The sequence below is a fragment of the Salmo trutta genome, chromosome 23 (genome assembly GCF_901001165.1).
Source record: "Salmo trutta chromosome 23, fSalTru1.1, whole genome shotgun sequence".
NCBI classification, from domain to species: domain Eukaryota; kingdom Metazoa; phylum Chordata; class Actinopteri; order Salmoniformes; family Salmonidae; genus Salmo; species Salmo trutta.
This window is the reverse complement of record NC_042979.1, coordinates 14,561,711-14,578,458: the sequence shown is the minus strand read 5'-3', so window position 1 is coordinate 14,578,458 and position 16,748 is coordinate 14,561,711. Positions and strand designations below refer to the sequence as shown.

The following is a 16,748-nucleotide window of genomic DNA, read 5'->3' as shown; positions in this document are numbered from 1 at the left end:
CTTATTAAATACTTTTTTCTTTACATAGTTGAATGTGCTGACAACATAATCACAAAAATAATCAATGGAAATCCAATTTATCAACCCATGGAGGTCTGGATTTGGAGTCACACTCAAAATTAAAAGTGGAAAACCACACTACAGGCTGATCCAACTTTGATGTAATGTCCTTAAAACAAGTCAAAATGAGGCTCCGTAGTGTGTGTGGCCTCCATGTGCCTGTATGACCTCCCTACAACGCCTGGGCATGCTCCTGATGAGGTGGCGGATGGTCTCCTGAGGGATCTCCTCCCAGACCTGGACTAAAGCATCCGCCAACTCCTGGACAGTCTGTGGTGCAACGTGGCGCTGGTGGATGGAGCGAGACATGATGTCCCAGATGTGCTCAATTGGATTCAGGTCTGGGGAACGGGTGGGCCAGTCCATAGCATCAATGCCTTCCTCTTGCAGGAACTGCTGACACACTCCAGCCACATGAGGTCTAGCATTGTCTTGCATTAGGAGAAACCCAGGGCCAACCGCACCAGCATATGGTCTCACAAGGGGTCTGAGGATCTCATCTCGGTACCTAATGGCAGTCAGGCTACCTCTGGCGAGCACATGGAGGGCTGTGCGGCCCCCCAAAGAAATGCCACCCCACACCATGACTGACCCACCGCCAAACCGGTCATGCTGGATGATGTTGCAGGCAGCAGAACGTTCTCCACGGCGTCTCCAGACTCTGTCACATCTGTCACATGCTCAGTGTAAACCTGCTTTCATCTGTGAAGAGCACAGGGCGCCAGTGGCGAATTTGCCAATCTTGTTTTTTTCTGGCAAATGCCAAACGTCCTGCACGGTGTTGGGCTGTAAGCACAACCCCCACCTGTGGACGTCGGGCCCTCATACCACCCTCATGGAGTCTGTTTCTGACCGTTTGAGCAGACACATGCACATTTGTGGCCTGCTGGAGGTCATTTTGCAGGGCTCTGGCAGTGCTCCTCCTGCTCCTCCTTGCACAAAGGCGGAGGTAGTGGTCCTGCTGCTGGGTTGTTGCCCTCCTACGGCCTCCTCCACATCTCCTGATGTACTGGCCTGTCTCCTGGTAGCGCCTCCATGCTCTGGACACTACGCTGACAGACACAACAAACCTTCTTGCCACAGCTCGCATTGATGTGCCATCCTGGATGAGCTGCACTACCTGAGCCACTTGTGTGGGTTGTAGACTCCGTCTCATGCTACCACTAGAGTGAAAGCACCGCCAGCATTCAAAAGTGACCAAAACATCAGCCAGGAAGCATAGGAACTGAGAAGTGGTCTGTGGTCACCACCTGCCGAACCACTCCTTTATTGGGGGTGTCTTGCTAATTGCTTATAATTTCCACCTGTTGTCTATTCCATTTGCACAACAGCATGTGAAATTTATTGTCAATCAGTGTTGCTTCCTAAGTGGACAGTTTGTTTTCACAGAAGTGTGATTGACTTGGAGTTACATTGTGTTGTTTAAGTGTTCCCTTTATTTTTTTGAGCAGTGTATTTTATCAACGTTTATGACGAGTATTTTTGTAAATTGTTGTGCTGATTCACCGGCAGTATTGGAGGCAAAATATTTTCTGAACATCACGCGCCAATGTAAAATGGGGTTTATGGATATAAATGTGAGCTTGATCAAACAAAAAATGCATGTATTGTGTAACATGATGTCCTAGGAGTGTTATCTGATGAAGATCGTCAAAGGTTAGTGCTTCATTTAGCTGTGTTTTGGGTATTTGTGATGCATCTAGTTGCTTGGAAAATGGCTGTGTGGTTATGTGTGTCTATGTACTCTCCCAACAATCTAATGTTTTGCTTTCGCTGTAAAGCCTGTTTGAAATCGGACAACGTGGTTCAATTCAGGAGAAGTGTATCTATAAAATGGTGTAAAATAGTCCTGTTTGAGAACTTTGAATTATGACATTTTGTGGTTTTGAATTTGGCGCTCTGATTTTTCACTGGCTGTTGAATAGTGTGAACCGTGGGTGGGACGATAGCGTCCCACCTGCCCGAGAGAGGTTAACAATGTCTACACTGTATTTCTAATCAATTTGAGGATCACCACTAAGGATTGTGAAATGTCAGAATAATAGGAGAGAATGATTTATTTCAGCTTTTATTTCTTTCATCACATTCCCAGTGGGTCAGAAGTTTACATACTCAGTATTTGGTAGCACTGCCTTTAAATTGTTTAACTTGGGTCACACGTTTCAGGTAGCCTTCCACAAGCTTCCCACAATAAGTTGGGTGAATTTTGGCCCATTCCTTCTGACAGAGCTGGTGTAACTGAGTCAGGTTTGTAGGCCTCCTTGCTCCACACGCTTTTTCAGTTCTGCCCACGAATTTCTATAGGATTGAGGTCAGGGCTTTGTGATGGCCACTCCAATACCTTGACTTTGTTGTCCTTATGCCACCTTGCCATATCTTGGAAGTATGATTGGGGTCATTGTCCATTTGGAAGACCCATTTGCGACCAAGCTTTAATTTCCTCACTGATGTCTTAAGATGTTGCTTCAATATATCCACATAAATGTCCTTCCTCATGATGCCATCTTATTTTGTGAAGTGCACCAGTCCCTCCTGCAGCAAAGCACGCCCCACAACATGATGCTGCCACCCCTGTACTTCACGGTTGGGATGGTGTTCTTCGGCTCCCCCTTTTTCCTCCAAACATAACGATGATCATTGTGGCCAAACAGTTCCATTTTTGTTTAATTTATCCAAAAAGTACGATCTTTGTCCCCATGTGCAGTTGCAAACCGTAGTCTGGCTTTTTTATGGCAGTTTTGGAGCAGTGGCTTCTTCCTTGCTTAGCGGCCTTTCAGGTTATGTCGATATAGGACTCATTTTACTGTGGATATAGATACTTTTGTACCAGTGTCCTCCAGCATCTTCACAAGGTCCTTTGCCGTTGTTCTGGGATTGATTTACACTTTTCGCAAAGTATGTTCAGCTCTAGGAGACAGAACGAGTCTCCTTCTTGAGTGGTATGATGACTGCGTGGTCCCATGGTATTTATACTTGCGTACTATTGTTTGTACAGATTAACGTGGTACCTTCAGGCATTTGGAAATTGCTCCCAAGGATGAACCAGACTTGGAGGTCTAAAAAAAAAATTCTGAGGCCTTGGCTGATTTGATTTTCCCATGACGTCAAGCAAAGAGGCAATGAGTTTGAAGGTAGGCCTTGAAATACATCCACAGGTACACCTCCAGTTGACTCAAATGATGTCAATTAGCCTATCAAAAGCTTCTAAAGCCATGACATCATTTTCTGAAATTTTCCAAGCTGTTTAAAGGCACAGTCAACTTAGTGTATGTACACTTCTGACCCACTGGAATTGTGATACAGTGAATAAGTGAAATAATCTGTAAACAATTGTTGGAAAAATTACTTGTCACATGCAAAGTAGAGGTCCTAACCGACTTGCCAAAACTATAGTTTGTTAAAAAGAAATTTGTGGAGTGGTTGAAAAACGAGTTTTAATCCCTCCAACCTAAACTTCCGACTTCAACTGTATATACTCGTGATGATAAGAACATGTTTCTGTCTGAATTACAGCTGTAACGACCCTTTGGGAAGAATTAAACTTGGTTAAGCTTCTCTAGTGTCCGTGAGTTATTTACTCTGAAAAATTAGAACCTAACAGTATCCAGCATACTGTCCATCGTGTGAGGGATAATTTGTTGAAATGGCGCCAACAACACACGCAGGCAAGGGGATTCAGTGTCCTCTGCCTAGCTTCTCCCCAAGTAGAACAAACTCAAAAATAATCTGTAGGCCACAAAGCAGTATTGTCTGTTAGAGGATGACAAAAACGCTATTAGATCATGGGCAATCATTGTGTAGCATCTGTATTCCTACTGTAGCAGCATGATGCTTAATATTACACACCTCCAGACACACGCTAGCTAGCTACAACACAAAGGTAGTTACTCTAAGACTAATATGAGAAAGCCAAAGTCATGCATTTACTCTTCATCAAAGCATTTCTTCAGTTTTGCTCCTAGTGAAATGCACTGAGGCAAGCTAGCTAATGTTAGCTATAACGTTAGGCTACAGTACATTTTGGGTATAGTAAACAAAGCTAGCCAGCTCAACTTGGCTAGTAGTGGTACTAGCAAGTCCCATTAATCACAAACTTATACTGTACTGAACAACACTGCCTTGTGTAAAAAGAGAGCTTATATTGCTAGCTAACTACCCACAGCAAAACAGCGCGTTTGTCATTTGCCTTCCTGGTCTGCAGTGACAAGGGCTGTTACGGTGACCGTATTACCGCTACACCTGCAGTCAGGAGTCATGAACACAGTCAAATTCCATGTGACCGTTGAGTCACGGTAAGTAAGCTTCTCCAAAACTGTGCTCTGATGGTCATTAGTAGAATACCAAACTTGCTAACAGCCAGTTGCTAATGGCCAGTACTCTGCGCTCTATTGTCCCTCTAATCACTCTGAAATGAATGCAAATCAAGTCGAAAATCAAAGCAAACAGTTCATGAGAGCCCTGGCATTCTGAGTGTGAGCGGAATAGGATTGCGCAGCGAGAGCCAGTTCCTCATCGCTGGTTGATGCATAGAATAAAATGTGTTCCTGTGGTGCAACATTTCTATAGGATATGCAATTGCTTGCATGAGAAAACAGTTGATGGCCTCTATTAAAAATAGGATCCCTTGAGCTTTCTGTAGGCTAAGCCTACTATATTTATTTCTCAACTTTTCATACAGTGCATTTGGGAAAGTATTCAGACCCCTTGACTTTTTCCACAGTTACGTTACAGCCTTATTCTAAAATGGATTAAATAAAACATTTCCCCCATAAATCTACACACAATACCCCATAATGACAAAACTAAAACAGGATTCGAAATTAGAGATGTTTCTACAACTTGATTGGAGTCCACCTGTGGTAAATTAAATTGATTGGACATGATTTGGAAAGGCACACAGTTGACAGTGCATGTCGGAGCAGAAACCAAGCCACAAGGTCGAAGGAATTGTCCGTAGAGCTCCGAGACAGGATTGTGTCGAGGCACAGAACTGGGGAAGGGTACCAAAACATTTCTGCAGCATTGAGGGTCCCCAAGAACACAGTGGCCTCCATCATTCTTAAAATGGAATAAGTTTGGAACCACCAAGACGTCCTAGAGTTGGACACACGGCCAAACCAAGAAATCTCAGACCATGAAAAACAAGATGCTCTGGTCTGATGAAACCAAGACTGAACTCTTTGGCCTGAATGCAAAGCGTTACATCTGGAGGAAACCTGGCACCATCCCTACGGTGAAGCTCGGTGGTGGCAGCGTCATGCTGGGGGGGATGTTTTTCAGCGGCAGGGACTAGGAGTCTAGTCAGGATCGAGGTAAAGATAAAGAAGCAAAGTACAGAGAGATCCTTGATTAAAACCTGCTCCAGAGCGCTCAGGACCTCTTGGGTGATGGTTCACCTTCCAACAGGACAAGAACCCTTAAGCACACAGCCGAGACAAAGCAGGAGTGGCTTCGGGACAAGTCTCTCGGAATGTCCTTGAGTGGCCCAGCCAGAGCTCGGACTTGAACCTGATCAAACATCTCTGGAGAGACTTGAAAATAGATGTGCAGCGTCATTATTTGGTATTGGGTGTAAATGTCATTATGGGGTATTGTGTGTAAATAGTGAAAACATCAAATCTATTAAATAAAAGACATGGAATCATGTAGTAACCATAAGTGTCACACAAATCAAAATATATTTCAGATTCTTCAGAGTAGCCACCCTTTGCATTGAAAGCTTTGCACACTCTTGGCATTCTCCTCACCAGCTTCATGAGGAATGCTTTTCAACAGTCTTGAAGGAGTTCCCACATATGCTGAGCACTTCACTCTGCAGTCCAACTCAACCATCTCCATTGGGTTGAGGTCAGGTGATTGTGGAGGGCACCACTCTCCTTCTTGGTCAAATAGCCCTTACACAGCCTGGAGGTGTGTTTTGGGTTATTGTCCTGTTGAAAAAGAAATGATAGCGCAAACCAGATGGGATGGCGTATCGCTGCAGAAAGCTGTGGTAGCATTCCTGGTTATGTGTGCCTTGAATTCTACATAAAATCGCTGAGTGTACCCAGCGAAGCACCCCCACACTATCACATCTCCATGCTTCACGGTGGGAACCACACATGCGGAGATCATCCGTTCACCCACTCTGCGTCTCACAAAGACACAGTGGTTGGAACCAAAAATATGGACTCATCAAACCAAAAGGACAGATTTCCACCAGTCTAATGTCCATAGCTCGTATATCTTGGCCCAAGAAAGTCTCTTCTTATTATTGGTGTCCTTTAGTAGTGATTTCTTTGCAGCAATTCGACCATGAAGGCCTGATTCACGCAGTCTTCTATGAACAGTTAATGTTGCGATGTGTCTTACTTGAACTCTGTTAAGCATTTATTTGGGCAACAATTTCTGAGGCTGGTAACTCTAATGAACTTATCCTCTGCAGCAGAGGTAACTCTGGGTCATCCTTTCCTGTTGAGGTCCTCATGAGAGCCTGTTTCATCATAGTGTTTGATGGTTTTTGCAACTGCACTTGAAGAAACGTTCAAAGTTTTTAATTTTCTGTATTGACTGACCTTCATGTCTTAAAGTAATGGACTGTCGTTTCTCTTTGCTTATTTGAGCGGTTATTGTCATAATATGGACTTGGTCTTTTACCAAATAGGGCTATCTTCTGTATACGATCCGTACCTTGACAACAGCTGATTGGCTAAAATTCCACAAATTAACTTTTGACAAGGCACACCTGTTAATTGAAATGCATTCCAGGTGACTACCTCATGAAGCTGGTTGAGAGAATGCCAAGAGTGTGCAAAGCTGTCAAGGAAAAGGGTGGCTACTAATTTGTTTAACACTTTTTTGGTTACTACATGATTCCATGTGTTATTTCATAGTTGATGCCAACACTATTATTCGACAATATAGAAAATAGTAAAAATAAAATAAAAACCCTGGAATGAGTAGGTTCCAAACTTTTGACTGGTACTGTATAGTAGTAGGCTATATGTAAAGACCAGATTAAACAGAATACTGTGGCGGCATATTATCAAATGCTTGTCAAATTCTGAATGAGAGACTGATGAAGTGTTTGCAGCCTGCGCAAGAAACAGCGGAGCGCTTCCCTTTCATTTGACTTTTTCAAATCATCATGCAGCCTTAGAATGCATTAGAAATCCAAAACATACAAACTTAGGCTATATCACAAATAAAGTTGCATAAATAACTCTAAACTAAACATATAGGAGGACCTGTTTCATCATTAAATGCTCATCACAGAATATCTGTGTGTGCGCACTCAAAATTGTTTTGGCAAAAATATCCTTTCCATTTTATTCAGCTATGTTCAATCGTATTGTTTTTAGTATTCAATCATTTAAAATAAATGCCACAAGAATTATATGCAAATCTTGCCTGCTAAATGAACTAGTGTAGCCCACAGCGATATGGCATAGCCAGATCAGAGCCTAACATAAGGACAACTCAGAATATGCTCTCCTGGTCTTCGGAAATAGGCTACAATTTCTTTAGACCTGCCTAAAATAAATGGATTTATTTTGATGGTGTAGACTATATAAAACAGGATGTATTAGACTTTTTTTAAATGTAGATGTTCCAAAAGGTCCTCAGCAGTGTCTTGTAGGATATGCATGGAAGCCGGAGATGCTTAAAGTGTTTGTTAATTAATGGTAAATTACAGATAGACCAGCAGTTATTTGAATGACAATCACCGGCTGTCATAATCTCATGACCACCACAGCCCTAGCAGTGACCACCGTAGGGATGGTGACAAGTTTCCTCCATAAGTGACTCATGGCATTCAGGCCAAAGTGTTCAATCTTGGTTTCATCATTCCAGAGAATCTTGTTTCTCATGGTCTGAGAGTCCTTTTGGCAAACTCCAAGCGGGCTGTCATGTGCTTTTACTGAGGAGTGGCTTCCGTCTAGCCACTCTACCATAAAGGCCTGATTGGTGGAGTGCTGGGGAGATGGTTGTCCTGGAAGGTTCTCCAGTCTCCACAGAGGAACTCTGGAGCTCTGTCAGAGTGATCATCGGTTTATTGGTCACCTCCCTGACCAAGGTCCTTCTCCCCAGATTGCTCAGTTTAGCCGGGCAGCCAGCTCTAGGAAGAGTCTTGGTGGTTCTAAACTTCTTCCATTTAAGAATGATGGAGACCACTGTGTTCTTGAAGACCTTCAATGCTGCAGACATCTTTTGGTACCTTTCCCCAGATCTGTGCCTCGACACAGTCCTTTCTCTGAGCTCTACCGACAATTCCTTCGACCTCATGGCTTGGTTTTTGCTCTGACATACACTGTCAACTGCGGGACCATGTATAGAAAGGTGTGTTCCTTTCCAAATCATGTCCAATCAATTTACCACAGATAGATGTTTCTACAACTTGATTAGAGTCCAAGGATGATCAATGGAAACAGGATGCACCTGAGCTCAATTTTGAGTCTCATAGCAAAGAGTCTGAATACTTATGTAAATAATACATTTGCAAAAATTTCCACAATCCTGTTTTGGCTTTGCCATTATGGGGTATTGTGTGTAGACTGATGAGAAAATGTTTTATATAAGGCTGTAAAGTCAAGGGATCTGAATACTTTCTGAAAGCACTGTAGGAATATCGTTGAGTTAAGTCCAATGGCTCTATTGAACAAGGACAACCATATCTACTCTATACTAATGTAATCGTGCAATCGACGAAACACACAGGCCACAATAATTCCCTACAAATTATGGCACCATTAAGTTTTTGATCAGACAGCAGGGTCAATCAACCAATGACGTTATTGAACGAACTCCCCTGGCGCGAAAATAAAAAAAAAAATCCCACTGTCGTGCATAATTATGTCTGAAACACCTCTCACTCATTATGTAGGGAGACTGGAAAAACCCCCAAAGTGTGTAGTGGTGAAGTTTCGCTTTCATTTCTCAGGGATAAAATTATATTTCCACAAAATAAGGTTTCAGGAATGCTAATAGTATCTGTTACTAAGTACAAAAACGATATCAGAACAATCTAAATTGGTGGATGTCAAAATCCTCTTTCGTGTGCTTTTTGAGGTGGTACGACCCTATAGCACCCAAGTGGGACACTATATACATAAGCCCAGAGCCAGCATTCTCTGTGGGTGTTTGACCCAGTCTCCTGTCTTCATGACCAGTTAATTAACCACAGAGAAAAACAGCACAGCCCCTGGCCTGATGTGGCCCGTCATGAGTAATCAGTAGACCTGAATATGAGCACACCTGTATTTCCCTAAACACGAGCAGACTAGAGCTATCCATCACTACGCAAAAACTCCCAACAATGTTATCAGGAAATAGACATAATGAGCATACTGAACAGCTCTGTTGCAGTAATGTTTCAGGTTGGTAGAGGCAGGCAGGCCGTAGCCTACACTAGACATCCAACCATTTCATTTTAGTTCGGCATGACCGGTTGCAATGACTGATCCTGTGATGAATGAGTCAAATCGAGCACGTTACATGATGCAGTTAGGCCCAATGTTCCCTCTAACAGGCTGACCACACCACTCGCGTCATGTGCGCAAACGTTGCAAAATAAATTTAGAAATCTGTTATTCAATTATTGCACCCATACTGCGCGTGCCAACGAGCGTCTGCGTTGCCAAGGGCTAAAATAGAAGTCCTTTCTATTTCTGACGCAGATCGCGGTGCAAGTCCTGCCTCTCCCATCTCCTCATTGGTTTATAGAAGCAGGTACCCACATGCCATCTCCTCATTGGTTATACCCACGTGGGTGACTGAAAGACGAACGAGGTCAGTGGCGGTAAAGCACTTAATTTATGAAAGTTGCTAATCGCATTATAAAGTCAAGAGAAGAAAAAGCCTGGAAGGAGGAGAGATGACTAGAAACGATTCGGTTGACCGTTTTATGTGTGGATTAATTTTCGGAGTAGAGGACCTTGTGCATTTCAGGTAAAATAACAACTCAATGTTTATATCACAGGACAAATTAGCTAGCAACAGCAAGCTAGCTAAAAAGGACAAATTAGCTAGCAAGTGCAAGCTAGCTAGCTAAATTGCCATACATGTTTAATGCTTTTAGACTTGTCCCCAAGTTAATATAATTGGTTCAGAGTTTGTTTTGATATTTTATCCTGCGATCACATTTGGTGTGGGGGGACAAAATAAATATATGCACGATGGCGCACGCGTGCAGACGGTTTGGGTTCCGTGTAAGCTGCGCACGGGACTGCAACATGGAAGAAATATCAGCCCATGCAAAAAAGCACATGATTGAACTTTCTAGAGTTTCCCCCGTTAGTTAACCTGTTGGGGCTAGGGGGCAGTATTGAGAATTTTGGAAAAAATATGTGCCCATTTTTAACTGCCTCCTACACCAACTCAGAAGCTAGAATATGCATATTATTGTTCAGGTTTGGATAGAAAACACCCTAAAGTTTCTAAAACTGTTTGAATGGTGTCTGTGAGTATAACAGAACTCCTATGGCAGGCAAAAACCTGACAAGGTTTCATGCAGGAAGTGGCCTGTCTGACAAGGAGTTGTTCTTCTTGCCTCTGTTTATTGAAGAGTAAGGATCTTAGCTGTAACGTGACAATTCCTAGGGCTCCAATAGGCTCTCAGAACCCGGGAAAAACCTGAACGATGACGAGGCAGCCTCAGGCTGAAACACATTATCGCCTCTTCCAAGTGTCCCATTAGGTGACAATAGAACTAGGCGCATGCGCGATTCGCCCCCGTGGAGTATTTTCATTCGGCTGTTTAGCTTATTGCAGATTCCCGGTCGGAATATTATCGCTTTTCTACTAGATAAATTGCATAAAAAATTATTTTAAACAGCGGTTGACATGCCTTGAAGTACGGTAATGGAATATTTAGAATTTTTTGTCACGTTCTGCGCCATGCGCACGACCGTGATTTACAATTCTGATAGTGTCTAGAACGCAAGAACAAAACGTCGCTGATGGAACATAACGATGGATTATTTGGGACCAAACCTACATTTGTTATTGAAGTAGAAGTCCTGGGAGTGCATTCTGACGAAGAACAGGAAAGGTAAGACCATTTTTCTTATAGGAAATATGATTTTGGTGAAGGCTAATCTTGCCGGGTGTCTAAATAGCTAGCCCGTGATGGCTGGGCTATGTACTTAGAATATTGCAAAATGTGCTTCATCCGAAAAGCTATTTTAAAATCGGACATATCGAGTGCATAGAGGAGTAATGTATCTATAATTCTTAAAATAATTGTTATGCTTTTTGTGAACGTTTATCGTGAGTAATTTAGCAAACTGTTAGTAAATTCCCCGGACGTTTGCGGGGGGTATGCTTTTTCTGAACGTCACATGCTAATGTAAAAAGCTGGTTTTTGATATAAATATGAACTTGATTGAACAGACATGCATGTATTGTATAACATAATGCCCTAGGTGTGTCATCTGATGAAGATCATAAAAGGTTAGTGCTGCATTTAGCTGTGGTTTGGGTTTTTGTGACATTATATGCTAGCTTGAAAAATGGGTGTCTGATTATTTCTGTTGTTATGTCTTAAAGGGGCAGTGATGTATTTTGAGACAGGCTTGAATAAACTAAGTAGCCAATAGGCAGAGGGTAACACAATTTGTGTGATTCTCTGTAATAATGGTATGAGAATAATAATGAATATTATTTTGTGAAGTGGTTTCTTGCAACAAACAAAATGTTCAGTAACCTCCTTGTCTGAAGGACAAGTGGATAAACAGGTCAATGTCAAGCCCTGCATATTTCTTTCTAAAGTCTCATGGAATGTAGACCTACATTGAACACCACACATTGGCTGCTACTATAGGCTGAATGGTAGAACAGCTATTTCCATGTTAAGCGATGCATTTTGTCCATCGTTTTTATTTTTTGGTTGGCCACTCTGGTAGGCCTAAATTATGATCAAATAGCCACAGTAGCCTACTTGGGCACTTAAAACAGTAAATTAAAGCGGGTATAGCCTCAGTGTTCACAGGAAACACACATCGTAAATTGCACAGGATTTTCACAACATTCAAGTTCGCGCTCAGCAGTCCTGAAATTTGCTCAATGATGGAATTTTTTGGAGAAAACATTGGTTAGGCCTACATCTTATCAAAACAGGGCAACATGTAACTTTTTGATTGACCCGACAATTCACATAGAAATGTGAGTTATACATTTGTCATTCTCATTGAAAGCAAGGTCTAAGAAGCGGTAGATCTGTTCTCTTTTATTTTCGGTTTTGTACAACAGCTTTAAACAGCTGAAAATACAAAATGTTTGGTTTTGTGAAATATATATTTCACAGCGGTTTTTATATGGTACAATGATTCTCTAAACTATACATGTTTTGTCACAAACTGAAACTAGGCGAACTACTACAATTTTAGCAACCAGGAAATGGCTTGGAAATGAGTGATTTGTGCATCTTTATGCCAAGCTAAGACAAACTAGCCTAACCCCAACTCTATTCAATGATGTACAATAAGAGTGTTAGAGATATCAATTTAATCCAGAAAACTGCCAGTTATTTGTTCCACCTGATAGATAGTTGTATCATTCACTCTGCTCATTCTAAACAGACCCCCCCCCCCCCAGCTCAACCACGTGGCATGTGTTTTTCTGCAAGTAACAAAAGGCTCAACACCCAGAAGCATATGCCTAATCTTCTCAAATGAAGTGTTGGTTGGTATTTGTCCATTGCTACTATTGTGCAAATGCATTACATTCTCGTGATTTAATTGAGTAATTTCAATGGGTTTCAAATAACCCCTTTTGTTCCAATGAATGAATTGGTAAAATGACAACACATGGTGGTTGATGTAAGGACAAATGCACTTCCCCGTGCATCTATGAAGCTGTGTTCATAACCAAATGGGAAGGTGGTATTTACCCATGTAGGACTGGGAAAATACACTCGAATGCCCCTCCAACTGGTAATTACAAGTGGGAAACTATCATCCCTGAGCTCTGACCCCTCCCACGGGTTGATCTCACCTACTAATGACCTTGATAACAGCCTTTTTGGCAGTTAAATGCAACAAAACATTATTTATAAAAATCTCTCTATTAATATGGTTTTTGAACACTAATTTGTTTCCAAATCCACTGGCCACACACTGGTTGAAACAACGTTTCTGCGTCATTTAAATCAAATTACGTTGAACTAACGTGGAACAGACGTTGAATTGACGTCTGTGCCCAGTGGGAGCATGATAGCTGTACTTTTAGTTTATGGTTGACACAGCTGGTTGGCCATTTGGCAATCGGCGTTCTCTACGAGTTCAAAGCACGTGAATGCATCCAACTGGTGATTACCACCTTCCCACTTGGTTGTGAATGGAGCACGAAACGTGAAATTGTCCTGGCAACATGGCTGCCTCCATGCTCAACCGTTCTGACCTTTAAAAAGCACAGGACAGTTTCCCCTAAGCGTTCGTGAAATACTTGGAAAATCCACAACAACTGATAGCTAATGAATATTAAGATACATTCACTTCTCCTGAAATTGTCATAATAGCATAATAATACATTTCGAGTAACGCCTGCGCAACGATCCAATTGTTATGTGCGTTGAATATCCGAACAATTAGTAGCAAATGTTACAATTTATTGCTCGATTCAACGTGCGACAGTCACATTTTGTCACGCTGATAAAATAGATGGTGTATACATAGTATTACTTTGTGTAGCCTACATGTTCACATTATCGCCACTAGTAGCACTGGGGGGGCTTTTCCAGACTTCTAGGTGAAAGGTCGTTTCAATTACTCAACAAAGTATACATTTTCCCCCCCAACAAAGTATACATGTTTGGCAACTCCAGGCGCCGCAATATTTCTCGGTCGCGTATAGTCCTACAAACCACAGCTGTACCGTAGAAGTATTGTAAAACAGGGGGCCAACTTAAGACAGGGGTTCAGTCAGGAAAGGGAATACCCCCTTTGTTTTCGTGACATGACTGTGGGTGACATGTGCTAGGCTACATGAAGGTCAAATCTGAAAAATGCTATTATCCCCCAAAAACCGAGCATATTTAAGGGCGTCTTTTGTTAAAATCCACGACTGTTAGGCTACTTCAACGGTGTCTTTACCAAACAGATGAACGGAATATTAAAAGACTTACCCAAGACATCAGCGGACCTATGCCGGGCAATGAAACAAGCGTCATCCCCGTAACACATCCCTTTCTTCAAGATCCCCTTACGAAAGTCTTTCCCAAACCCGCAGCTAGCTGTGACCAGGCTGTAGTCCCGACCATCAGTTTGAGAGAGTCCGCCAAGGACAGCCCTCGCGACCAGTCTGCCATAGGAGAGTACGGATAACATTCCAAGAGCGAGCGTCCGTCTCTACCTGCCGAGACCTTCTCTCCACTCCACTTTCGACGTCCCGTGTCTACTTTTGGAGACTATTCTTCCACCATTCGTTTTGGATAATTCTGCCACTGAATAAAACCCACTAGTCAGTAGACCGATAACACAATCGTAAAACTGGTCGCCGGAGTTTGTCCAATTCTTTATAGGGTGAATTTGCACTGGTTCTTTACGTTTTGGTGGATTTCATTGACACAGGTCCTCCGGTGTGCACCATCCTTGCCGACATGTTTCCACAGTCACACACAAATACACCAGAAACACAGCTCAATACGGGTCCTCCAGTCTTGTGATTCGTTTGCTCGACGTCACAACTAATGCGCACGCAAATGCAGGTTCTCCCTGCGCTCCACCACAAATCCATTTTAAGAGTTGCGCTTTATTTACTTGTAAGGAACACCGGGAGTTCAGACGCCATATAGGCGTCATCAGTGCTTCATGCGCAGCCTACAGATATGGAAAATTCTATTTTAACAGTGCATAAATCTAGGTCTACTGCTATTTCAGTGTTTTGCACGATTCATTCTAAGGCTATTTATTTCACACAGAGTAGTTTGGATTGCAAAACAAAGCCATCCTGGAACTCCTTGCCTAATTAAACGAAAGACACATTTCAAGAGACTTAATGTATGACCTGGATAGATAGCAGCATTAGTGCAAAACTGAAAGCGTGAACCACTGCATTTAATCATGGAAAGGTGACTGGGAAATGGACGTGTAGCCTACAAACAGACCAGTTGCGACCACCAGCAATCAAAGAGGAAAAACGACAATACATGGACAAGGTGGAGTCGCAATTCAATGGCTCAGATACAAGACGTAGGCTATGTGGCAGGGACTCCATACGGATTACAACGGGAAAAACCAGCTCCCGGCGAGCTAAACCACTTCTTCGTCCTCTTCGAGGAAAACAGCATTGTGCCCCCGACGCTTGAAGTCGTCCGCATGCTTCCCAGCCGAAACAGTTCATAGAGTTTGTGCATATATTATGACGACGTTTTGGACTTCAGTGAGTTTTTTCAACGCTGTTCGGGAACAGGAAACATTTTCTGGAGGCAAGCGAAGTTCGGAGCCGAAGTCTACGCCCCTTCATTGGTGATTGGTCAACAATAGGGATTCTTCAATTAAGTATTTGTTATCATCGAAGGAGAGATGAGTCAGTTAGATGCACGACTAAGATCTCTTTGGCAAACACGTGAAAATGAATGACAGAGTTACAGTTCAAAGGAAATCAGTCAGTTGAAATAAATTCATTAGGCCCGAATCTATGGATTTCACATGACTGGGAATACAGATATGCATCTGTTGGTCACAGATACCTTAAAAATAAAGGTAGGGGCGTGGATGAGAAAACCAGTCAGTATCTGGTGTGACCACCATTTGCCTCATGCAGCGCAACACATCTCCTTCACATAGAGTTAATCAGGCTGTTGGTTGTGGCCTGTGGAATGTTGTCCCGCCCCCCTGAACTGGAACACGCTGTCGTACATGTCGATCCAGAGCATCCCAAACATCCTCAATGGGTGACATGTCTGGTGAGTATGCAGGCCATGGAAGAACTGGGACATTTTCAGCTTCCAGGAATTGTGTACAGATCCTTGCGACATGGGGCTGTGCATTATCATGCTGAAACATGAGGTAATTGCGGCGGATGAATGGCACGACAATGGGCCTCAGGATCTCGTCACAGTATCTCTGTGCATTCAAATTGGCATCAATAAAATTGCAATTGTGTTCGTTGTCAGTAGCTTATGCCTGCCCATACCATAACCCCACCACCACCATCTCTTCATCTTTTTCTGCGAAATGTATTTTATTTCAGCTCGTGAAACATGGGTCCGACACTTTACATGTTGCGTTTATACAAGTTTGCTGATGTGAACATTGTGAACAAAGAGCTACCAGTCAAAAGTTTGGACACACAAACTCATTCAAGGGTTTTTCTTTATTTTGACTATTTTCTACATTGTAGAATAACAGTGAAGACATCAAAACTATGAAATAACAGATATGGAATCATGTTGTAACCCAAAAAGTGTTAAACAAATTAAAATATATTTCAGATTTTAGATTCTATAAAGTAGCCACATTTTGCTTTCATGACAACTTCAAATCAAATCAAAGTTTATTTGTCACGTGCGCCGAATACAACAGGTGTAGACCTTACAGTGAAATGCTTATTTACAGGCTCTAACCAATAGTTCAAAAAAGGTATTAGGTGAACAATAGGTAAGTAAAGAAATAAAAACAACAGTAGAAAGACAGTGAAAAACAGTAGCGAGGCTATAAAAGTAGCGAGGCTACATACAGACACCAGTTAGTCAGGCTAATTGAGGTAGT

General features: G+C 42.4%; 1 protein-coding gene across 1 annotated transcript in view; it reads right to left on the bottom strand.

Moving 5' to 3' along the window:
* LOC115159434 (protein phosphatase PTC7 homolog) overlaps positions 1 to 14,735 on the bottom strand; it is a 30,332-nt gene extending 15,597 nt beyond the window's left edge. The window contains exon 1 of the mRNA XM_029709147.1: positions 14,162 to 14,735. Coding sequence (XP_029565007.1) covers positions 14,162 to 14,363 — 202 coding nt within the window. The 5' untranslated portion in view covers positions 14,364 to 14,735. The remainder of the gene's footprint in view (positions 1 to 14,161) is intronic.
* Between the last annotated feature and the right edge of the window lie 2,013 nt (positions 14,736 to 16,748).